Source organism: Capra hircus, chromosome 25, assembly GCF_001704415.2.
Source record: "Capra hircus breed San Clemente chromosome 25, ASM170441v1, whole genome shotgun sequence".
NCBI classification, from domain to species: domain Eukaryota; kingdom Metazoa; phylum Chordata; class Mammalia; order Artiodactyla; family Bovidae; genus Capra; species Capra hircus.
This window is the reverse complement of record NC_030832.1, coordinates 35,287,051-35,311,757: the sequence shown is the minus strand read 5'-3', so window position 1 is coordinate 35,311,757 and position 24,707 is coordinate 35,287,051. Positions and strand designations below refer to the sequence as shown.

General features: G+C 43.6%; 1 protein-coding gene across 1 annotated transcript; it reads left to right on the top strand.

Moving 5' to 3' along the window:
- YWHAG (tyrosine 3-monooxygenase/tryptophan 5-monooxygenase activation protein gamma) lies at positions 1-24,492 on the top strand. The gene is made up of 2 exons (XM_018040758.1): positions 1-307; positions 21,093-24,492. Exons 1-2 carry the CDS (start codon positions 221-223, stop codon positions 21,747-21,749), a joined length of 744 nt encoding a protein of 247 aa, XP_017896247.1. The 5' UTR covers positions 1-220; the 3' UTR covers positions 21,750-24,492.

Here is a 24,707-nt window from a genome sequence, read left to right as displayed (position 1 = left end):
GGTTGTCCGCCCGCGGCACGCACAGCCGCCGCAGCCGCCTCGCGCCCGGTCCCGCGGTCGCAGCTCGAGTCGCAGCCTTCCGCGCGCGTCGCCTCGAGCCGCTCACGTCTCGTGTGGGTCGGTCCCTCCAGCACACGGGCTCCAGCCGCGCCGCAGCCGCCCTCCGAGCCCTCCAGGCCGTCCCGGATCATCCTCGTCCGGCCCGACCCAGCCCGTGAAGATGGTGGACCGCGAGCAACTGGTGCAGAAAGCCCGGCTGGCGGAGCAGGCGGAGCGCTACGACGACATGGCCGCTGCCATGAAGAACGTGAGTTTCCCCTCCCCTCCCCTCCCCCTCCGCCTCGCCCCAGCCCCTTCGCGGCCGCGGGCCTTCGCGGGCTCTGCCCGGGGACTAGTCGCCCGTCGGCGACTGCAGGTCTGGATGCCCCTGAGGGGGCCGGGGAGGGTCCCGAGAACGCTGAGGACCAGGTTTGTGACGCGGCCTCTCCCCGAGCGTCCCCTAGGGCCGGCGGCCCGGCCGCCTCGGCCCTCCCCGCGCGCCCAGGCTGGGGCGGGGTCTTTTCGGGGCCAGTCTCGGGAGCGGGGTCTCCGGCCGCCGCGCCTTCGGGTCGGCTTGGGGACCTGAGCGGGGGGCCGTGCGCATCCTTTGTGCCTCACTTCCCCCTCCTCCCACAGCCTGGGCGTGTGGGGGCGGGGGACCGCATGGATGCGGTTCCTCTTTTCTCCCTGATGTCTGGGCGGCGCCTTTCCCATTCACTCAGCAGGTCTCCGGGTTTTCTAATACTCCCCCCCACCCACCCACCCACCCCACTCCCCAAATGTTCCCACTACCTTCTGCAGACAGATCCTTTAGAACCTCCTCGAGAAAAAATGAAGGGTCTCCTGAAAATCTGAACTCAATGGTGCAAAATCGAAACCTCCGTGCTCACGTTTTTCTTAACAAAAGGCTCCCCTCTCTCCATTCCCCAAAGCAAGCCCTCTTCTTGCCTTTAGGAAGGGGGGCACGTTTGTCTCGCTAGCGTTTTCATTGATTGTTCTCAATATGTCATCTCCATTTTTTTTCTTACTGTGCTCGTACTGAAAGGGTAGGTATTGTCTCTAAAATAAAGGTTGTGAATTTAGCCGACTGGTTCAATTTGTGACATATGCTGTTTCTTTTTTAAATACAGGCACACATCTGTTGAAATTCCTTTAAGTTGAAAAAAATATTCTCTCTGATCTGATATTGCAAACAAAGCGGTGGTGGGAGGCAGTATCAAGTCATTCCAGAAGATTCTGCATTTGTCATATTGCAGAGAGCCTAGACTGGGTGGAGGCTGGGGAGGAGTTATTTTAAAGGGGAAAAAGTCTTTTTTTTCTTTTTTTTAATTTGTTTTGTTAGACATATCTGAAGCTTAAAAAAAAAGCCAGCGCATCTTCAATGCTGATGAAAAGAGAATACTGATCTCCAGTTGTCGCATTTTGCAGATTCCTGCCTGTATTGCACCACTTTGTCAGTAATGCTACATTTATCTGATGGGCGGTCAACCAGTTTGATATTAGAGGGGGACATATTGAGCATTACTAAATGAAACATATATATCTAATGATTTCAGTCTCACGATTTTAATATCTAACTTCCTGCCTTATGTAACAAAGGTTTTAAAATGCATCTCCAGTGTGCAGCGGATACAGGAGTGTACCTTGCACATGAAACCTCTTTAATGAGGCGGTATAGGCATTACAGATTAATTCTCGAATAACTCTACTGGTTCACAGGAGATGACAAGGCTGATGCCTTTACATTTAAACCAGCTACATTAGCAGAGAAGATTTTTATCTCGTTAAGGAAGAGGATTGGTTCTGAAATTGGGAGTACTGCTGTATTAATATACTGTCACAGTCGCTGTCTTTATAAGGCGCAAATGATAAGTTGCACTTCAGTGGATACCAATATCTTTATTTATCGCGTTATTTAGACTCTTCTAATTTTTCCATGTTTCTAGTTTCACAGGAAAGCGAGTGACCTCGCACCTATATCCATAGCAACCCAGTGATGTCACACACAATGACACAGAGGCTGCAATGCACCTCAGGGCTGGTAGGGAGTATGCAAATGGCATTTGTCCAGGGTAATGCAGAAATTAGCAGATAAGCCAGGTGGAATTGAGCACTTCCTCTTCCGCCAGATGAGAATTGGTCCCCCAAAGAAGAATGTCCTTTATCCTGACACAGGCACACCAGGGATCTCTGGATATGCCTGTTCACCTTTCCTATTTCCAATTTTCTTGAAAGTTTATAAGATACAGTCATGTTTTTAAACATTTATCTCAATAATAACCTTGGGCATTGAAGGACTAGAGATGGAAAATTTTAAAACAAGAATATGTTTTATACTCATAGTGTAGGGTGTATGTGGGTTTATTGCAGATTATTAACTTGGCAAGTTTTAATAGAAACCTTAAAAAAGATTATGACTTCCTACTGGGACATTTTCAGTAAACGTTAGGGAATGAGAATCTGCTACAGACACCAGCTTGAGATTTGGAAAGCTGCTCTTGCTATGCTTATGCTCCTTAATGGAGTATGGAGGAAGGAAAACAGTTTTATAAAATAAAGCAGACATTTTTCCAAGCAAATCTGTTCACTGTGATTTTGAGGAATTGGTCTTATGTCTGACCTTCCTTTTCTCATCTGTAAAATGGGTCAACACCTACTTGAAACAGTTGTGAGGATTAAATAAAAAATGTAGATGCTTTAAAAAGGTAACTAAGCCTTGTTTCTTTGTTTATATAAGTCACCACAGAATTTGGAAAATACAGGAAGATAGAAAATACTCAGTCCTACCACTAAAGTGAGTTCTAAGGTTGAACTCATCCAGATGCTAGAGTGGTGAAATTCATTCCTATCTAGTGAAGGTACCCTAGTAATAAACAGGACCTGTGATAGTTACAGGTGTGCAACCAAGATAGAAATAATACGTATTTTGAAAAAGAGGAAAGAAGGAAGTTTAGTCTTTTAAGACAGACGTGTAGGCTTGTATCTAAAAAGAAGCGAACACCTAGATATTTCCTACTTGTTAGACAATACTGACTTGTCCTTTGGATTTTAACAGCTTCTTGAGCTACTGGTATTTGCCTTGGGAGGGGCTGGGGAGAAAAGGTTCTAGGCAACTAATGTTGAAGTTACTGGGATAAACATTTTATGGTGTGTTGGTGGCAGAGGGGCATTAGTGGCAAAAGTCTATCCTAATTATGTAAAAATGCCTTCCTAGCAGAATCTATATACTTAAAAAAAATTTTTTTTAATCTATGTTAAATATTCTGTTTTTTTCTACTAGCTCTTCCAGGAGGCTAGATCAATAGCCATTATCACTAATGGAGTAATGACACCTCTGTAGCCTCTTTGTGGAGTTCTGCCAGCCATTATTATAATCGAAGTCATGTGGCTTCAATTGTTCTCTTTGGAGTGGAAGAATACAGATAACAGTTGGCTTTTTGTGTTCACCTTCCCGATAACTTAAATGACTACTAAGTGCCTCTTCTAATTATTTAAACAATTTCATATGGGTTTTTTTTAATCGAGATAAAAGATGTTGCTCAATGTGCATCTTCATTACAGTTCATTAGATTAACTGCAGACCCTGGGAGGATTTCATCTTCTGGTACTTGGAGGAAGCCTTATTTATTTATTAAACCAAACTCTAGTTAAATTACCAAAAAGAGTGGAGAAAATGATTTGAGTCTTTTTTGTTGAGGTAACAGTCACAGGGCATAAACTAACCCTTTTCAAGTGTACTATTCAGTAGCACTCTAGAAAAGGGAAAAATGATATTTTTTAAAAGTGACCGTGGTTGGCCATAGCTGGCTGGATTTCAGCACATGATTACTGATTCAGGAATGTGTCAGTAATGAAGTACTCTCAGCCAGTGGTAATCAGTATCCCTTTGTCTTTGTTTTCTAACATCTGAACCTTTTCAGCCTAAACTGAAAAAAAAAAAAGGAGGGGGGACTTCTTTTGGCTTGGTTTGTATTTCCATTTTAAAAGTTCCAGAGCTTAAAAACTGTGATGCTCATCCAAATAAGAACAGCTTACCTGAAATCTGAGCAAACTATTATTGACTATTTGGAGATTATAGGAGTTATGCTGGTGTTCTTATGATTACTCATTTTCCACCCCAAGGCTGACTGACTTTGTTAGACACACTAGCCCTGCTGTGTGGCGGCTGTTCCTGCAGTGTTGAGAGTCAGGAGCTGTTCACACATGGGCTTCTCATAAATAAGATGCTAAATATATTGTTTTGGTGCTTCTGAGCGGCCAGGAGCAATGTTTTGCCTCTGGTATGATCAGCCCTAACACTTTTATCTGGTAGGACATCTGATTACTTTTGTATTCCTCCCAGATTCCATGAGATGAGGAAGAAAAGTAGGCAAAGGCCTTATATACATTTAATAGAGAAAAAAGTCGTATATAAGCCATTGTCTTCTCTTTTGTCTTATTTTCTAAGCTCTTTTTGTTAGACTCAACGACTGTGATTATGGGGCACCCATTGACTTTCTAGGTTATAAAGTCTACCAACAAGCTGCCTTATGGCCTTTGCTCTCATAACCATTTTTCTGTTGTCCTCCCCAAATTCCCTTTTAGGTATTAGTTTTGGTTTAGTATGAAGCCCTGTTATCTTACTTTAGATTGGCACTTGCATAGATCCTTGAGTTTTTGATTTTGCTAATTTAGGGGGGAAAAATAGTTACAGGAAGAGCAATCAACAAAAATTCCCAAAGGAGAGGTTTAATTTTAAATAAATGGTTACATTGGATTGGTTCCATGATTTTGCAGAAACAATAAAAATCTGTAAATCTTTTAAGACTAGTCCTTTTCTTTCGCTCTTTTGAAAGAACTGAATAAGTCTAAACCAAATTTTTGTCAGCATATTACTTAGAAGAGTGTCCCAGGAGGTAGATTTTTCCTTTATGTTGAACACTGTTAATGGGGTGCATAGCTTTAGTTGGGTTGTGAATAGGTAGGTAGAAATGAGAGTGTTCTTACATATAAGACATTAAAAAAATTGCAAGTAAACTCGCTGGTCTTAATCTTTGTAGCAATGTCTTATTTTTGGAGAGGTGTAAAGCTGGATTTGGTGAGCAGGATCCAGGTGTAGTGTCAGCTTTTCCCTCCTGAAAGTTCTGTTACTAGAAGAGGGGTGCCAGAGCTGGGAGTATGGCAGTGACGGCAGTGGGCAGCTGAACGTGGAATGACGGTAGCGCGGGAGGAATCCCCTCCCCTCCTCCCCACGGCCGAGTGTGAAGAGCAGCTGTGGCGGTGTGAGAAGTGAGAGAAGGCTAAGAGGTAACAGGAGGAATGCTTTGAAAAACAGGTTTGTTTTGAAGAGAGATCATTTCAAACCTCTTGAGCTTTCTGAAAGGAGTTACTAATATGACACTTAAGCTGCCATATTCAGTTAACCAAGATCTAGGGGAAAAGTTGCCTATGAGCTAGGTACTTAAAGGATGTCAAAATCAGCTTAAAAGTTTTCGACTGATGGTTGCAGTCCGTGCCATTCAGTTTAGCACAGTGCTCCTTTTGTTCGGGTCTAATGTGAAGTAGCGAATGAGTGTGGCTTTGCAGCAGAGGCCCGGCATGGAAACCTGCAAACCAATCCCACACTCCCGCCAGGACATTCATTCTTACCTGAGGGCCTGTCTGGCATGGCTAGACCCACGGATAGATGTTCTTTTCAAATCATACTCTGTGTTGCACGTATGACTCATCTCTGGACTCTCTCACTACGTCTGTGTAATAAAAACAGACGTTGAGTTCAGACCCTGGATTTTTTATTTTATTTTTTTTAAGTAGGTTGAAAATGACCCAATCCATGAGGATGAGGAGCATTAACCAGGATAGGATGAGAACAGCAGAATAGCATTCTGAGACAAGGAAATGCTGAGTATGTCCAGCTTGAATTTGGGCATGCTGTGATCTTCTAAGGGAGTCTGGTTGTTGGAAGGCTGTCACCACTGAAACTGACAACTGATGACAAAATATCTGGCCTTTAGGATACTAGAAAAATTTTTTGGGGGGATGACAAGTATCACCATAATCCATATGCCAGGGATATTCCCATCATGTCATTCTACAGGGTTTTGTACCTTGAATTTTTCCCTTGATGTTAATCAGTATTTTAATAGCTGAACAGACCTGCATATGTGTCATAATTTTAAGTATTTTTTGTTTAGCATTTAAGCTGTTTCCAAATTTATAGATATTGCATGAGTATCTTTGTGGATAAAGCTTTCAACACAGATTGCATATTAGGACAGAGACCCAAAAGTGGAATTGTTGCAAGAACAGCTGAGAATTTTTAAGGAACTTGAAACCGTCACCAGTAGTGGTATTTATCTCAAAAGTTTTGGAAGATGTAATTGTTGAGCTAGATATTACATACACATGGTTCAAAGGTCAAGGATATTCTGTTGCCCTTTTGGCTCCAGAAAGAAAAAATAAGGTTGAAACGGGAAAGCTTAACTGCTAGCTTATGTGCTCCAAGCCTCCCTTCTGCTGCTTTAGTGAGGATGGATGGAATGAGTGCCTTTAAAAAAGAAGCTGAAAAAAATGAAAACTAGTATGGGAACTTTATATGCAAAATAAAGATAAATAGCATGATATCACCCCATATAACCAATTTCACCATTTGTCAGCATATTGGCCAGTCATCCATCTGTATACTTCACTATTCTCTGGTTCCCTTGGTATTTACCATCTTGCATGATGGCTTTTTATTGACCTAAAATTACCCCTTATTTCCCGCAAATGTTCCAGTTACCGGCAAGATCGCTTTACATTCAAATTTGGCAACCTCAGAGTGTAGTTTCTTGCTTAAAGCATTTAATCCAGATGGCAGATGAAGTTTTTCCTAGATTTTCAGAGGAGTGTTTCTCTTCAGTTGACATCCAAAGCACTGCTTCCCATCAGCCTTTGCTCGGGAGGAGGAGAAAAAGACTAGATGGCTCTTGAGTGGGTGGAGGAAAGAGGATGCTGTGGCTGTAGGTTTACAGAAGGGTTCTCTCATTACAGGACTTCTTTTCTATTGCCTTTATTGGAAAGGGTTCAAGAGAGGCTGATACCTTTTCTCAGTTGTGACTGTTATCACCAATTTGATTGTTGTTTAGCCCCTAAGTTGTGTCCAACTCTTTGGCAACCCCCTGCACCATAGCCCGTGAGTCTTCTCTGTCCACGGGATTTCCCAGGCAAGAATACTGGAGTGGGTTGCCATGCCCTCCTCCAGAGGATCTTCCCTACCCAGGGATCAAACCCCGCGGCTCCTGCATTATAAGCAGGCGGGTTGTTTACTGAGCCACCAGGGAAGTCCCAACAATTCGATAGGAGCGCTAAAACCCAGTTGATTTGTTAAGAACGATGTGGGGAAACAAGTTTTGCTTTTGTTCCATCTCATTGCTTGCCAAGCATCTTTTTAAAAATCACTTTTGCCTTAAAGTCAGCATACTACTGGTTGTATGTGTGAATAAGTAAAAGTAGGTAGGTAGATAGTATACACTGGAGAAGGCAATGGCACCCCACTCCAGTACTCTTGCCTGGAAAATCCCACATACGGAGGAGCCTGGGAAGCTGCGGTCCATGGGGTAGCTGAGGGTCAGACACGACTGAGCAACTTCACTTTCACTTTTCACTTTCATGCATTGAAGAAGGAAATGGCAGCCTACTCCAGTGTTCTTGCCTGGAGAATCCCAGGGGCCGGGGAGCCTGGTGGGCTGCTGTCTATGGGGTCGCACAGAGTTGGACACGACTGAAGCGACTTAGCAGCAGCAGCAGAAAGTATACACACTAGCCGTCTGGGCCCAGACATCCCGAATTTGAATCCGTGCTCAGAAGTATGGAGTTGACCAATTTAGTGACATCAGTAATAATGGGTGAGTATACTGCCTTTTTATTTTTTACCATTTGAAAGTCGTGCAGAAAAAGGCTAGATTTTTGGAACTAGACTCATTTATTGAGGAAGGAAAAACAAGGTGGTAAAAACTTCAAGCAGCTGTAGTAACGAAGTGAAGTTTAAAACTTGCATAAAATACATTTCTGTTGGTATTACTTATTTAAAATTATGTCTAGCATATAGATTCCCCAAAACAGATACTGTCACTCGTTCTTGCTTTGGATTTATGGCACTCTTGCATTTTGGTCAGGTTATTCTCTTCCTAATCTGGCTGGTTGTATATACACATAATAAACTTTTTAATAAAGACTGATTAAGACCAGTTTTTTAGCAAGTGTTTATATCTGTTGTGAAAATCACATCAGTACTATAATTTGTTACGGCATAGCATTACCCTGAAACGTTGGTGCGTTAAACTAAGCATCTGGTCCGCAGTATAAAAGCTAGTGTACTTTTTGGTATGACTTTTTTCACATCTGTTCTGTAGATTTCTGCACTGACTATGATCTTTTTGAGAAGACAAAAATATTTTAAGTTACACAGTCTTGGATAAAAATATTCCAATATAATTGAACATTTGCTATCACTTTGGCTTTATTTTTCCCCATTTAATTTCACAACAGTTTTATAAAAGTGATGGTCCCATTTTATAGGCGTAAATGTTTAATATGCTTAAGTCTTGAGTTTAAAGTTGTTTGTTTTTTTTTTTCTCTGAATCTTAGCCTCTAAAGGGTTTTTAGTTTTCAAAAAGGAGTCATAGGGTGTGTATATGGAGACTGATGATCTTTAAGCTGTTGTCTCAATGACCTGTTTTCATTAATTTTTAGTCAGTGTTCCACTGTTTGCAGAAGCTTTGAAATTCTTTCAAACTGTTGTATATTTAATACTTTTCCATTTAGTTGTCCCTGAGACGGTTGTTGCTTAGTCTAGATTTTAAATACAGAACGAACTTCTTTAGGACATCACTAAGATAAATGTGAGTGATAAATGTGAGCCCTAAGACTGCATATGAGTGTAACCTGGTTTCTTTTAGAAAATATTTGGTCCCATGATCTTGGTATGTTTTAAGTATCATTTACCAAAGGAGAACTTGTAATGTTTAGCACAAGGACATAAGTACCATGGTTTTACCATTGGAATCTTACAGGTATTGCCCAGAAGTAAAGTATGCCACTTAGGCTGAATGGAAGAGTATCCCTCACTTGAAAGAAATGGGAGGAAGCTGTGACTTTTTTGTTCATCAAAAGTAATACTATCTTATGTGGAATTCGCAAGCAGGAGTATGGAAACATGTTGGTTTGTGTTTTTTTTGGAAACATATTTCGAGGGGATTTTAGTGACGATCAAAGGAAGAAAAGAATGTTAACTTGAATGCTTTGTAGATGCTCAGTGAACTGCCAGAAGTGGACTGATCCGGAAATCACCCAGAGGAGATAGAGCTGTGAGAGGGGGGATTACTGAACCTCAGTGGGTGGGAATATCCAACACCCAGGAAGAGAAGTGTCACAGCCCAGTGCTGTGGAGTGGGAGGGCAACTGAAGTCAGCCTGGGTGTCGGGACGGTTCCTGGAAATGATAGCAGAGGTAGGGGTGTGGGGATGGGCGTGGTGGGGGTGTGGAGGGGAGAAGGCTGGAGGCAGGAGTGTCCAGGCAGAGGGCGTGGCATTGTTCAGGTTCAGAATGTACAGACGGCTGAATCTGCTGCGTGACTCACGCCCTCACTCTTAGTTGCCCTGAGAGAATGTTAGGAAATGAGTCCAGAGTGGGGCAGTTCACAAAGGGCCTTACGGAGTTTGGATTTTTCTTAGGCTATGGACAGTCATTGAAGGATTTTCGGCAGAAAGGGATCCTCATCCCAGTTTTGGTTTGTTGAGAGCCGTGGCAGCAGTGTGGAAATTGAATAGGAGGAGAGTGGGGCAAGACTGATAAATAATCGCAGGGCATAGTCTAAAAGGATGAGGACCAGGGAAGGGATGGTGAGGGCGGATATGAGAGAGAATTTGATGGCTGGAGATAGAAGGAGAAATGATGGAGATGAAGTCAGTTGCTGTCATGCTGTATTTAAGGAAACATTTAAGAGTGTTCAAGAGCAAACGTTTAAGTAGAGACATCATGGCTACACGTTAACTCAGGAAAAGCCCTTAGAAGAGTGCATGGCACAGGTTAAGCTCTCAGAGTTACTTATTACTTCTTCATTAAGGAAACAAATTACTTAGGAACCACTAATGACCAGACTACTCTCAGACCTGGAGAATGTAATATCCCCTGCCCTCATAGAACTGACAGTCTAGTGGGAATCTCCTATGAATCCATGCCAGTTAAAACCAGGCACAATAAGGTCATCCAGGCAGAATGGAGAGTCAGAGTAAAAATGTAAACCCTGGGGAACCACACTTCTGTGGTGCCTGGAACAAGATGTAAGAGGAAGACAGGAGAACACAGGACATGTGAAGTAGGAAGACAGTTGGAACAGTAATAATGGGCTGAGGAGTGAATGAAAGGTGGAGAAATGGTAACAAGTTAGACTTGTTTTCAGAAACTTGGTGTTGCAGGAAGTAGGAGATGTAATTTAAAGGGATCATTTACTTACTGTAAACCTGAGCTTGGACTACATGTTAATGGGCAAGTACAGGAATGAGGGGCCCAGCCTGAGGTTTAAAAAAAAGCCTTAATTCCTAGTGACTACAGTCTGGCTTTTTTTGTTGGTCTCTCTTCATCCTCTCCTCTCCCCTCTGTTTTGGGTGTAAGAGCAGAAAGCAGGCTGGGTGGTTGTATTGATTGAGGATTTAGGGATGGTGCAGCAGCAGGACGAGGCTTAGGAAAGTTGATATTCGTGCAGAAATAATTTGATGGATCTGCCTTACAAGGAGGAAACAAAGCCTAAAGGGAAGGGGCTGAAAGAAAAAGGAGAGTGTTCAAGAGCAAATCTAGTTGGTGGGAGTGAGGCCTGGTAATATTAGAGGGTAGGAGTTTGATTTTCTATTTATTTTTGGCTGTGCCACATGGGCTTGCAGGATCTCAGTTCCCTGACCAGGGACTGAAACCCAGGCCAGGGCAGTGAAAGCTCTGAGTCCTCATCACTGGACCGCCAGCGGACTCCTAGGAGTTTGATTTGAGCGGTGGTGGTTGTTGGTGGGTGGGTAACTTAGGAGTCTGGGACTAACATATACACACTACTATATATAAAATAGACAACCAACAAGGACCTAGTCTATAGCACAGGGAACTCAGTATTATGTAACAACCTCTATGGGGAAAGAATCCGAAAAGGATGGATATGTTATATGTACAACGGGATCACTTTGCTGTGCACTTGCAACTAACACTGCTGCTGCTGAGTCGCGTCGGGCGTGTCCAACTCTGCGAGACCCCAGAGACAGCGGCCCACCAGGCTCCCCCTGCCTGGGATTCTCCAGGCAAGAACGCTGGAGTGGGGTGCCATGCTCCCCTCCATATACACGCTGCTGCTAAGTCACTTCGGTCGTGTCCGACTCTGCGTGACCCCACAGACAGCAGCCCACCAGTCTCCCCCTCCCTGGGATTCTCCAGGCAAGAACACTGGAGTGGGTTGCCATTTCCTTCTCCAGTGCATGAAAGTGAAAAGTGAAAGTGAAGTTGCTCAGTCATGTCCGACTCTTCACAACCCCTATGGACTGCAGCCTGCCAGGCTCCTCCATCCATGGGACTTTCAGGCCAGAGTACTGGAGTGGGGTGCCATTGCCTTCTCCGGCAACTAACACAACATGGTAAATTAATGAAAATCCAATATAAAGTAATTTTTAAAATGAATGGTTGTGAATGAGGTCAAAGGTGTGGTTTGAAGATAAGTTGTCAGAATTGATGAGATCAAAGCGAACTGTTGTTTATAATTAATTTGAGGGAATAGCCTTGATAAGGAAGTCGGCCAGAGGTCTGGACACAAGTCAACAATCCCAAAGAAAGGGAACATGACATCAATTCCAGAAGAAATCTGAGAAGCAAAGAAAAGGCAAGAAAGAGGAGATGATTGTGAGGGAGTCAATATGGGCTTGTATGTATAAAAACCTGTTAAGCTAATTTTGATTGAGCTAATTTTTAGAATAGGGTTATTTGACTGCTAGCCAAGGGTGTGCTGGAGCATAGCATATCTGTTTCCTGACGTGTGGGGTTAAATGGCATGCTGCGGAGCTTTGGCTTATGTCCCAGTTGTTGAAAAGTGAGATCAGACTGGAGCAATGGGTGGAATCTGGGCTAATGAAGTGGCCTTATTTTTGCTTCAAGTCCTGTACCTTGACCCTAAAGTTCAACTGTTCTTGTATTTGGTGCTGGTGGCACCTAACAATAGCCAGCTTAATATTAGTTAAGTTTTTGTTTGTATCAAACTACCGGAGACAAATGTTTGTCTCAGTTCTGTGGACTGGCCAGGTAGTTGGGGTCTGTTGGAGGCTCCTTCAGGGCCAGATGAACTATGAAGAGGCTGAGGCCTCTGCACATGGTCTCTCGTCTCTGGGTGAACCACGCTTCCTTGGCCTGGTTCCCGGCAGCGAGCCCTGATTCACAAGCACTTTTCGGGCCTTTGCTTGCCTCATACTTGGTAATGCTCCGCTGACGAAGTCGCATGATCAAGTTCAGATGATAGAGGTGAAGTACATGCTTGTTCTTGATGGAAGGAGCCTCAAAGTCACACTTAAAAGGAAGGGGCTATACACAGAGAGTTGGGCTTCCCTGGTGGCTCAGACGATAAAAGAATCCATCTGCAGTCTGGCAGCCCTGGGTTTGATCCCTAGGGTGGGAAGATCCACTGGAGCAGGGCATGGCAACCCACTCCAGTATTCTTGCCTGGAGAATCCCCATGGACAGAGGAGCCTGGCGGGCTGCAGCCCATGGGGCCGCACAGAGTCAGACACGACAGAGCAGCTAAGCGCGCACACGTACAGAGTTGGAAGGAGTTCTGTGGGCCATTCATGCAATTAGTCTGGGCTGGATACATCCTGTGACATTCATGTCACCTAGTAAACATTGGGAAGTGACTAGGTACTGGGGTGATTGATTGATGAGTGCAGTGTGCTCCCTGCTCTTAAGGACTTTAGTCTTTTGAGGCGGAAACAAGGTACAGGGTTACACCCTGAGGCAGGAGAAATAAGCAGTGTAACAAGTGCATGGTGAAACTTACTAACACAGTAAATGTAATTGGTTCTGCCTGCGAGTTTTTCAGGCTTCAGGAAGTAAGTGCAGTATTTGAATTAGGGCTTAAAGGATGACTTACAGAAAATTTTTCTTCATGAGTTCTGGAAGTGCTTTTTGGGCGGTAGGGAAACCATGAGGGCAAAGGAGCATATAGCATGAGGAAGACTGAGACCTGGGTCTGGGTGTTGGTGACTCGGAGCAGGGTTTTTTCTACCTTGGCGCTGTTAACACTTGGACATCTCTTGTGTATCCCTAGGAGTGGAATGGGGAGAAGGCGATGGCACCCCTCTCCAGTACTCTTGCCTGGAAAACCCCATGGATGGAGGAGCCTGGTAGGCTGCAGTCCATGGGGTCTCGAAGAGTCGGACACAACTGAGCGACTTCCTTTCACTTTTCACTTTCGTGCATTGGAGAAGGAAATGGCAACCCACTCCAGTGTTCTTGCCTGGAGAATGCCAGGGACGCAGAGCCTGGTGGGCTGCCGTCTATGGGGTCGCACAGAGTCAGACTCGACTGAAGCGACTTAGCAGCCGCAGGAGGGGAATGCCTGAGCCATGTGGTAACTCAGCATTCTGAGGAACGTTCACCTGCAGTGCTTCACCTGGAGAAAGACGCGTGTGGGTCCCATGCAGTACTGAGTCTTTGAGGGTTAGGGCTGCTAGGGAGAGTATTTTACAAGAAGCTCCTCCTCGGTTAAGAACTGGTCATATAGTGGAAAGCATATGAGATTTTAAGCCATGAGACTTAGGTTCCACTCTTTGGCTCTGAGCCTTAATTTTCTACTCTTTAAAATGGAAATAACAATACTGAATCACAAAGAGCTATCTGGAGGACCAAAGAGGAATTATAGTTTTGGTCAAAGAACTCATTTCTGATACTACAAAAGTTATTTAGGAAAATATGGAATATATGAGTATTTATTAAAAAAAATATCTTTTAAACAAAGAGTCGGGATTTAAGAATGAAACCCTGGAAGTATTCTATTAAACTCACAATGAAACGAAGATGCACATTATAGCATTCATAATACTGTCCTTGTTTCTGCAGCAGATATCCTTGCACAAATATCAAATATCAGTGGTATTTGGGAATCATAAGATTAGGTAGTGAATAAACTGGGAAAATATTAGAATTAGTAACTAATTCAATGAAATGGAGCTGAAAATCTGTGGTATATATACTACTGTATATCAGTTCTAATCTGTAAAGATATAATGAAAGATTTTTATGCAACTAAGTTTATTTTTAAAGGTGTTCTTGGTAGAAGTGAGGTGGTGAGTGCAAAGCAGCAGATGTGGGCTCGAGTTAGTAATTTACTACATTAGTAAACTTGCTTATTAAAACTGCTGGCTTTAAGTTTTGTTTTTTTTTTAAACTTGGTTCGAAAAAGTTTGGTGGATGTGATTAACTGAGTAAATTATGGAGAGGTTTTGTTTGAGTAGGTACTACTGGTAGCAGGTCAAAAATTCAACCTTACCAATCTTGACTGCCTCTCAGCCACTCTGTTTTCAGTGATACAGAAATATCTAGAAATGTTTCGAGAGGTACAGTGAGAATATACAAATACTTTTAAAATGACTACCGAGAATTCCCTTGTATGGATGTTCATAAACCAGACTCCCATTGACCACCATTTAGGTGGCTCCAGAGTTTAACTGTTAGAAATGACACAGTGAATCCATTTCTAGAAATGGAATGGCAGAGTCAGAAGGTTTTTTAGTATTTAATTTTGATAGTTGTTCCAAATTGCCCTCCCTGAAGTTTGTACTAATCTATGATATCCACCAATGGATGGTAGCGGTGCCTGTTTATCCACACCATCAGCCTTCACAGTCAGTCATCAAAATATTTAAGTTTTGCCAGTCTGATTGGAGAAAACATTTATAAAATGAATGACTGGGTTTTATATATATATAACTATATATATAATTTTTTCCTTTTTTACAATTCCTTTTGCTCACTTTTCTATTACCGATTGGTTTTAAATTCCTTTTAGCAAGTGGCTGAGTGTGTGTGTTTTTTTTTTTTTTGTCTTTGGTCCACACTGTGTGGCTTGTGGAATCTTAGTTGGATCAAACCTGGGCCCTTGTCAGTAAAAGCATGGAGTCCTAACCACTGAACTGCCAGGGGAATTCCCAGCAGTATCATGTCTTAAAGTACATCTTTTTTACTGAAGTATAGTTAATTTACAGTTTTGTGTTAGTTTCAAGAGTAGAGCAAAGTGATCAGTTTTATATATATGTGTGTGTATATTTTTCAGATTATTTTCCATTACAGGTTATTATAAGATACTGAGTATAGTTCCCTGTGCTGTGCAGTAGGTTCTTGTTATTTAAAAATTACTTTATTGTTAAAAGTTGCTAGCCATCAGTCTGACAAAACTGATGGTTTTGCCGCAAACCATCAGTCTCCACAAGCCACAGTACTGTGAAGTACAGTAAAACCAGGTGTCGCCTGTGTTGGAGAAACTAGTTCTTTCTCTGGTACATGGCAGGGTTTACATCGTCAGAGACTCGGGATCTGAAAGCGGAGGACTTGAGTTCTAGTTCTTTCTCTGATACACGGCAGAGTTTATATCATCAGAGACTCGGGATTTGAAACCAGAGGACTTGAGTTCTAGTTCTTTCTCTGATACATGGCAGGGTTTACATCGTCAGAGACTCAGGATCTGAAAGCGGAGGACTTGAGTTCTAGTTCTTTCTCTGATACATGGCAGAGTTTACATCATCAGAGACTCGGGATCTGAAACCAGAGGACTTGAGTTCGTGTCCCTGCCCTGCTGTTTGTTAGTGGACTGATTTTGAGGGGGAAGTCTATTCATTGCTCTGCAGCACACCTGTTGAGTATAAGGTCCACCATGTCGGGGCAATTGCGAAAACACGGTACCTGACACCTGTCAGAAAGGCCAGGTTCTCCAGCAGCTCTCCTTGTCGCTGAGGCCTTAGAGCTCAGCCCCGAGTGTGCCAGGGAAGTTCCCTGACTCTTCCGGGACATTCCTCTCCTGGAATGTTTCCCTGCAGCACAATTTTTATCCAGGATCATTGCTGCTGCCTTTTAAAAGCCTAACAAATGAGTTTCCCAGGCAGACTCTGGCTGCCTTGAGAGTGTCTCTGTGACTGGTGATCTAACGTGAGTACGTTTGTGTTTCTTCCTCATGAGCTAGCACCTTGAGGGCATCTCACAGATGTTCTGTCTTTGGCACAGTGAGGGATGATGTGATGCACGCTAGGTGCCTGGTGAATGCCGGGTGACTTATCTGGTAAGCAGCGGCCTGTAACTGTGTTTTTCTTGTCATCAGACCTTATGTGACATGTTATCAAATTTCCCAGAATGAATAGGTATTGACGTCCCTAAGGCTCCTTCCCTGTTCAGTGGTTTGCCAGGACTCAGCATATAGAGCCATACTTTTTTTTTTTTTTTTAAATTATTTATTTATTTGGCTGTGTTTGGTCCTAGTTGAAGCACGCAGGATCTTCGGTCATGCAGGATCTTTACTTGTGGTGCACAGATTCTCTAGTTGTGGTGAACGGGCTTAGTTGCTCCGTAGCGTGTGGCATCTTAGTTCCCCAGCTAGGGTTTGAACCCAAGTCCCCTGCATTGCAGGGCAGATTCTTAACCACTGGACTGCCAGGGAAGTCCCAGAGCCATACTCTTGGCTATGATTTATTACAATGGAAGGATGCAAAGCTAAAGCAGCAAAGAGAAAAGGTCCTTGGGGTGAAGAGCAGAGTAAGCCAGGTCTCAGAGTCTTCTCTCTCTGGAGACTGAGGTGGACTGTGTGTGTGAAATGTCTACTGGGAAGGAAGCTCATTAGAGACTCAGTTCCCAGAGGTCTTACTGAGGCGTGTTTGCAGAGCACTTTGTGCCTCACACATACCAAATTCAAGACTTCTGGAAGGAACACATTGTTTGGACAAACTTTTTAGGGCCAATGGGCCATTCTTAATCGGGGGTAGTGGGAACCCTTCCAGAATCCTAGTTCTCAAATGCTAGCCAAGGGTCAGCTTCGCAAGCAGGCCTTTCTAAAGATAGCAATCTCAAGCCTGTTGTGTTAACTCTTCTTTTGCACACACTGTACTTTAAATTGAAGGCGTCTTGTCCGGATATGCACGCCATGAACTTCAGATTGTTTTCAAATTTTTTAAATTTGATATTTAGTAGGCCATCTCTGGGCTTCCCTCATAGCTCAGTCGGGAAAGAATCTGCCCACAATGCAGGAGACTGGGGTTCGATTCCTGGGTTGGGAAGATCCCCTGGAGAAGGAAATGGCAATCCACTCCAGTATTCTTGCCTGGAAAATCCCGCAGACAGAGGAGCCTGGCGGGCTACAGTCCACGGGGTCGCAAGAGTCGGACATGACTTAGCGACTAAACCACCAGATCCTCTAGACTATATGGTTAACTGTATGCAAGCAGAGCAGTGGCGCATTTCCTTGCAGTGGGTTATTCTGCTGTGTGCTCAGAATATTGATAACGTGGACACGAATGCTCATCTTGTACCTTCCCGTGTTTTTCTTTTATTTTTGGTGTAGCGTGTTCATTTTCCCTTTTCATAGCCTCTTGGCCCTTTGAGGTGATAGCACTCAGGAGGACCAAAAATGCTTGAGGGGCCAAATGTGACACCCGGTGTCTGCTAATATATATATATGTTTTTAATAGACTATTTTTTAAAGCAGTTTTGGGGTCACAGAGGAAGGCACAGAGGTCCCATATGCCCCCTGTCCCCTCAAGAGTTGCTAATCTTAGGGAGAGAAGGTTTCTCCCCTCATAAACTGTTAGGGGAAAACAGTTGATACTAATTAATGTCTGGATACCTTAGCAGCTTGGATTTGGGACATTCTGATTCTGCTGTTGGTGAGAATAACAGATTTTTCTAACCTTTCTGCTAAAAGCTGTCTTGAACTCACTGAAAGAAATTTGAACTTGGGCTGGTATCATAGGAGTTGAGAAGAGAAACCTTAATCTTATTTTTAAACAGAATGTAAAACTGGAGAATTTGCAAACTGCCCACGTTTTCCAGTAGCCATGACAGTACATTTGGGAAACCACATAGGCCAGTGGTCTGTTTAGAAACAGTTCAGTGGCCGTTTTGAAAAACACTGCCTTCCTTTCCAAATGATACATGTCTCACACCCCTCCCACACTGAATACTCATTCTATCTTGGTTAAACCTTTTTAGGACACTATGTGAATAATTTTTTTGATCTTAAAAGTTATCTTGACTTTTGAAACTAGTATGGTTGGGATCTCTATTTTAATTAAAAACCACAGATTACCTCTCATACAAGTCATTTTAATCTTAAGGATTAAAAAACCTGATTTAAGGTTTTTAGAGACATCTTAGTGCCTTTGAGCAGACTTTTTTTTTTTTAAGTGTTAAAGGTTTTCCCCTCTAACTTAGTTTTGCAGTAGCAGAGAAAACATCTGGGTATGTTCCAAATGTGGTTGAGTTACTGTATCTAAAGGTGATGTTGGCATTTCATAATCTTCATGTTCGAGTTTGTCTGAGGCAACTGGACAAACGTTGCATAAGTGCAAATGGCCAGCTCTGGTCTCCGCAGCCCCGCAGCGAAAGACTTAACGGTATAGAGAACTGGTGAGGTCACTGGGACTTTAAATAGTTGCTGGCTCTTGAAATAAATATGGCATGATTTAGGGGAAAGGCCTGAAGGCGACCCCAGTGGCCTTAGGCACTGGGGCTTCTTGCATGGGAGACAGTTCTCAGGTTACACGAGCGAGCGGCAGATAGTCTTCAGTATCTGCACATTCAGTGACTGGGTGGGTGGCCTGTGGTGTGCAAGGCTCAGGCCTACAGAGGCCGCAGCCTGTTGGAAAGCCAGTCTAGGGAGTTATTCCAGGCTATGTGATACTAAAGTTCATGGAAAGGAAGTGATATAAGGGAGCTAAGGACTGGAGAACCACCTGGAGCAGACAGGCGAGACTTGATTCGGGAAGACAGCCTGGATGATGCAAGAAATGCAGAGGCCTCCTGCACGGAGAGTTAAAGTGCAGGACATTGTCCCCGGGGGCCCCGTGGCTAGGACACCGCACTTTCACTGCTGAGGTCCCGAAACCTCGTCCCCCAGCGTGCACCTGTTTCCCCTCGGCCACCTCTGCTAGAGCTATTTGTGCTTCACCTTAGGGTGGGGAATCAGTAACGCGTAATAAAAAGGTAACATACAAAAACCCTAAGTTTAGAAGGTAGTTGAGTATGTATTATTGGCCAGATGTTGTGAGAATTAGTAAGCAAACATATAAACCTCTAAGTCTGGTTTACATTCTGACTTAATTCTGAGAGAGTGTGTTAGTTGCCCAGTCGTGTCCAACTCTTTGTGACCCCATGGATGGTAGCCCTCCAGGCTCCTCTGTCTATGGGACTTCCCAGGCAAGAATAGTGGAGCGGGTTGCCTTTTCCATCTCTAGGGGATCTTCCTGATCCTGGGATTGAACCTGGGTCTCCTGCATTGCAGGCAGATTGTTTACTGTCTGAGCCACCAGGGAAGCCTTAATTCTAAGAGGAACTGTTTCAGTCACATAACCAGTTTCATTACGAGTAGCCGTCTCCCACTCGACTCCTTCCTTTATAAAAGAGGACTGTGTATACCACATGTAAGTGATCCATACACAAGTCTCCTGGAATCCCAGCCCAGCATATCTTTTTGGACTCTGTCCCACCACCTTTCATATCTGGCAGTAATAGAACATTACGTGGATGCTGTAATCTACACGGTGAACAGAGAGTAGCCAGTTTAACTGTGGGTGGGAGGAGTGGAGTGGGCAGGGTTTCACAGAAGATAGAACCTGGTTCTTGTGTATTTTCCAGGCAGGAACACCGGTAAATGCTCTAGGCAGAGGGAGAACAAAGAGCAGAAGTTGCTTGCAATTAATAGGTTGCTACTCGAGCGCAGGCACCTGAGAGGATGAAGGAAGGGAAACATCTCTGTTGAAAATCTGAGGAGAGAGCTCATGGTCTGGGCTTTCTAATACTGCCAGTGACTGTGTAGGTACCGGTTTGGATGTGGTAGTCAACCAAACAAGTAAAAATGTGACCTCAGAAGAGGGAGGAAAAAGAGGGAAGAGCAATAAGAGCCTAAAGTGTATGGCTCTGACATCACAGAAATCAGGTAATATCACTTAAGAAAATGTAGTTTCAGTCATTTGATCTAATTTCTTTATTACATGCAGTTGTTCGGTAGTCATAGAAACATGCAACATAGGTGTGCGGTCGCTTTTGTTTGCTCAAGGCTCTTGGTGTTTGGGACGGTGGAGACCCTTTAGAAGTGCACGGTTGAGAGAAGCATTAATTCCTGTTGGCCACCTCAGCTCAGAAGTGCTTTGCTCCTCTCTTCATCTTGTTGCTAATTGTATCCAAACACTAAAACATGTGTTCCCCAAGTTGCTAATATCTCAGTGATCAGTCAGCCCGGTGCCTGGAATTTATATCTTCCTAAGAGCAGAGAAAGCTTGTGTTTCTCAAAGTCAACTTGACGGTGACTCTCTTTTCTCAGCGAATATGCAAGATACCCTCACCCAAAAGAGATGGGACTCATGTTTGCCGGACAGGGCAAGAGTAGGAGGAAGCTGTCATTCTGGTTTCTGTTCCAAACAAACAAACTGATGAGGTATTAAAGGCACCTCTAATTAAAATCCCTGGCATTGGTGTGTATGTAATGCTGCTCAAGAGAACTGTTGATGTTTGTAACTTAGGTCAAAATTTGGCTTTTCTTCTAAGCGTTAGACTTGATAGTTCTTTCCGGAAACAGCTGAGCATGTGTGTCCTCCTCTAGGGAGGAGGCAGGGGGTTCGTGCACCATTGAGCCAGCTGCGGTTTCTCCCCTTCTTGCTGCTGATTCCCTCTCCATCTCCCTCCCATGTACTCACACAGTGTGTTGATGACTTTAACCAGCTGATCCGTCTCTGTGTCTTAGTAGCATAAAAGATAGGATTAGCCCAACTTGCCATCACCTGTGCCATAACAGCTCTTTCTTCTTTCCTCTTCAATAGGTGACAGAGCTGAATGAGCCACTGTCCAATGAAGAAAGAAACCTTCTCTCTGTGGCCTACAAGAATGTAGTCGGGGCACGCCGTTCTTCCTGGAGGGTTATCAGTAGCATCGAGCAGAAGACATCTGCCGACGGTAACGAGAAGAAAATAGAGATGGTCCGTGCTTACCGTGAAAAAATAGAGAAGGAGTTGGAGGCCGTATGTCAGGATGTGCTGAGCCTGCTAGATAACTACCTGATCAAGAATTGCAGCGAGACCCAGTATGAGAGCAAAGTGTTTTACCTGAAGATGAAAGGGGACTATTACCGCTACCTGGCCGAGGTCGCCACCGGCGAGAAGAGGGCGACCGTCGTGGAGTCGTCTGAGAAGGCCTACAGCGAAGCCCACGAGATCAGCAAGGAGCACATGCAGCCCACTCACCCCATTAGATTAGGCCTGGCCCTTAACTACTCCGTCTTCTACTACGAGATCCAGAACGCCCCGGAGCAAGCCTGCCACTTGGCCAAGACCGCCTTCGACGACGCCATCGCCGAGCTCGACACCCTCAACGAGGACTCCTACAAGGACTCCACGCTGATCATGCAGCTGCTCCGTGACAACCTCACGCTCTGGACGAGCGACCAGCAAGACGACGACGGCGGCGAAGGCAACAATTAAGGCCCCCAGGTGGACTGGCAGCGCACGCTGATGCTACTACTGCAGTCTTTATTTTTTTCCCATGAGTCGGGGGTCGGGTGGGGGAGGGAAAGGGAGGGATGACCTTCCTAGGGAGAAACCCACGACCTGTCCTGTCTTTGATCGCCTCTTTTGACATTTTTGCCAAAATACCACTAGTGGAAAGTCAGGCTAGCTGTGCTGGTTTTGGAATAGCAGCCTCACACTGGCATATGGACTGTTCTGTAGATTAATGCAAGTGGGGCTGTCTTTAATTTAACTTATTGCTAGAAAATAGGGTTTTAAGATGAAAAGAAAACTTAAAACGGAATGGCCCTCATTCAATAAGTTCTGTGGTTCCAGTAAGGATTTTTATGCACATACGCTCTCGTCTTTTAGGTTCTGGGCACTTCCTAGCTCATCTGTTTTAGCTGTGCATTTTGTTTTTCAGGGTGTACTCTTAGCAGACATGGAATATTAAATCCCAAGCTGATAGAACGTAAGGTCTGTTGATGGTTTAGGCCATGCCAGTTTTCAGATTAGTTGACAGTATTAACACTAAATTGCAGTTTACAGTATTTCTACATTACAGCCATATGTTAACATCAAGCCATTGATTGTGTGTTTTTCTTTATTTTGGCTCTTACATCCTTGTTCAGCCTTATCCAGGTCGGTTTTGCTGTTCTCTGTCTCCTAGGCCAACAGGCTTGCCTGAGGAGAATCAGAACTACTTGTTAGATTTTGGTTAATAGGTGCTTGGCAGGTGGCTGTGGGATTTTTGTCCTTCTTTCTTAAATCCACCACAACAAACGATTAATCACTTTAATAGAAACATTGAACACCACAAAACTAGAGAAAATTCAGGTCTGTATGTCATTTATCGTGCTGATATTTCAGAGAAGTGCTGGGTTTTTTCAGTTGCCACAGCTTCCTCGGGTGGCACTGCCATCTGTCTCCTCTCTTGGGTCTTCCTCATTGTACCTCGTGCCCACAGCATGCGCATGGACGGGTTGAAAAGCTGTTGGGTTGTAGAAGCTGGCGGTCATTTTGAGAAGGTTCGTGGTGCAGTGTGTGGAAATTCAGGTGCTAGGAGCTTACTGGTAGAAAAATCCTGAAGGAAGAGCTCTCTCCATGAACATTCTGTCCAGTTTTGGGAACCTCGTGTATCCGTTTTTCCTCCGTTAAAACACTCCTTCCCCCAAAGAATTGTTGTAGGAAAAAAAAATAGCATCATTATCAGATAATAAATTCTTAATTCCTATTTGACCACAATTTTTTCTTTTTTTTATTTTTCCTTTTAATGAAAATATAGAAGTTGGAAATTGGATTATGCCATCTTTGCACGTTTTAGAATTGATGGAAACCACCATACTCTTTCCACAAGTTTGTTTCCATCAGCCTTAGGTCCTTCGTTCTCATTTTGGATGTCTTTCTGAAAACATGACCTGTTGCATGTGCGTTTAGGCTTTTTTACAAGTGAGCATGAACTGCCAAGATAGGTAACAACACCAGATTTGTTTGTTTCTTTGTTTTATTTAGGCAGGCAGAGGAATGAGTCATAATTGAGGAAAAACCTGACAGTTGCTTTTGTTAAAACCAAAATGGAGCTTCCAGTTGTGAGATGCACACAGTGACCAGGATCCAGGTGACAGTGAAGATAGAAGAGTGGCGATGCCCTGCCACGTGGCACAGGCTGCCCAGCATGACTTTCTTTAGAAGGCCCCCTCCATGTGCGCAACAGCGGGTCCCAGTTAACCGAGCCTACCAGAAGAACTAAGAGAAGAGAGCTTTAGAGCTTCTGCGCCCTAGCAGGGGCCTAAGGTCAATGCCATGGATGGGAAGAGATTGAGGGCGGGGAGGGGGGAGGCAGGTGGGACTTCCCTTAATTTTATCTTCATGTCCAGTGAGCAGTGTTGTGTCCTTCCCTTGTGGCATTTGGAAATGATTTACTGGAATTACAAAACCTATTTTTCTTTTAAATTTCAGCTTTGGCTCTGGCTGCTTTTTAGAATAATGCAAGATAAAAACCACATCTGAGGGCTAAAAAAAAAAATGAAGAGGGAATGGGAGACTTGATATTTAAGCAGCTTGAATGGTTTCTTTTCTTTTCTTTATTTTTAAAGAAATGCACTTGCCTATGATACTGTCTCTCCAGTGAAATGATTACTCCTCCATTACTCTATTGATACAATATTGTGCATGCTAGTGTTGTATTTCTATACAGTAGCTTGAAATTTATTAACTTATACTGTAGGTGTTATGTATTCCTATGACAAAAAAAAATTAAGTCTTCAAATTTTTTAAAGTTTTTTAATTTAATTTTTCCTTTCGGGGGTAAAGTTTGCTCTACCAAATAGTGATCGTAACAAATTGATCTGTTTTGGATGTTGCTATAGTGACATGCAGTTATACATTTTGTTTTTTTTGGGGGGGGGAGCAAAAGAAACACCAGTGTTAGCTTAATCTTAATGTCTGGTGTTTGTCATGGTGAAATTATAACTATTACGGTGTAGGAGAACACCGAATATGTTCTCTGAATGAGCCTTTGTGCTTTTTGTCATGTTATGCAGTGAACTATTTTTAAGGTCTAATCAGTGGTTATTTTTTTCCAACTCCGTGTTTCTCTAAGGAATTCTTTCACACACGGACCATTCTTAGCAGTTTTCCTCAGTGATGGAATATCATGAATGTGAGTCATTATGTAGCTGTCGTACATTGAGCAAATAAACTTACAGATCTGATGTCAGCGCTGCCTAGTTTTATTTTAATGAGTTGAAGTTTTCCTTTGCTTTTGAAGGTTTGATTGGACCTGGTGTTTTTTCCCCCCCTTTGCCACTCAAAGAAGGCGGTTGGATGGGGGGAGGGGCGAAACACTGTATATTGGAAAGTGCCTATGTCTGGGAATCAGACCTGGGTTTACTGACCTTGAATAAGGATCGCACATTTTGGGGCTCCATCGTT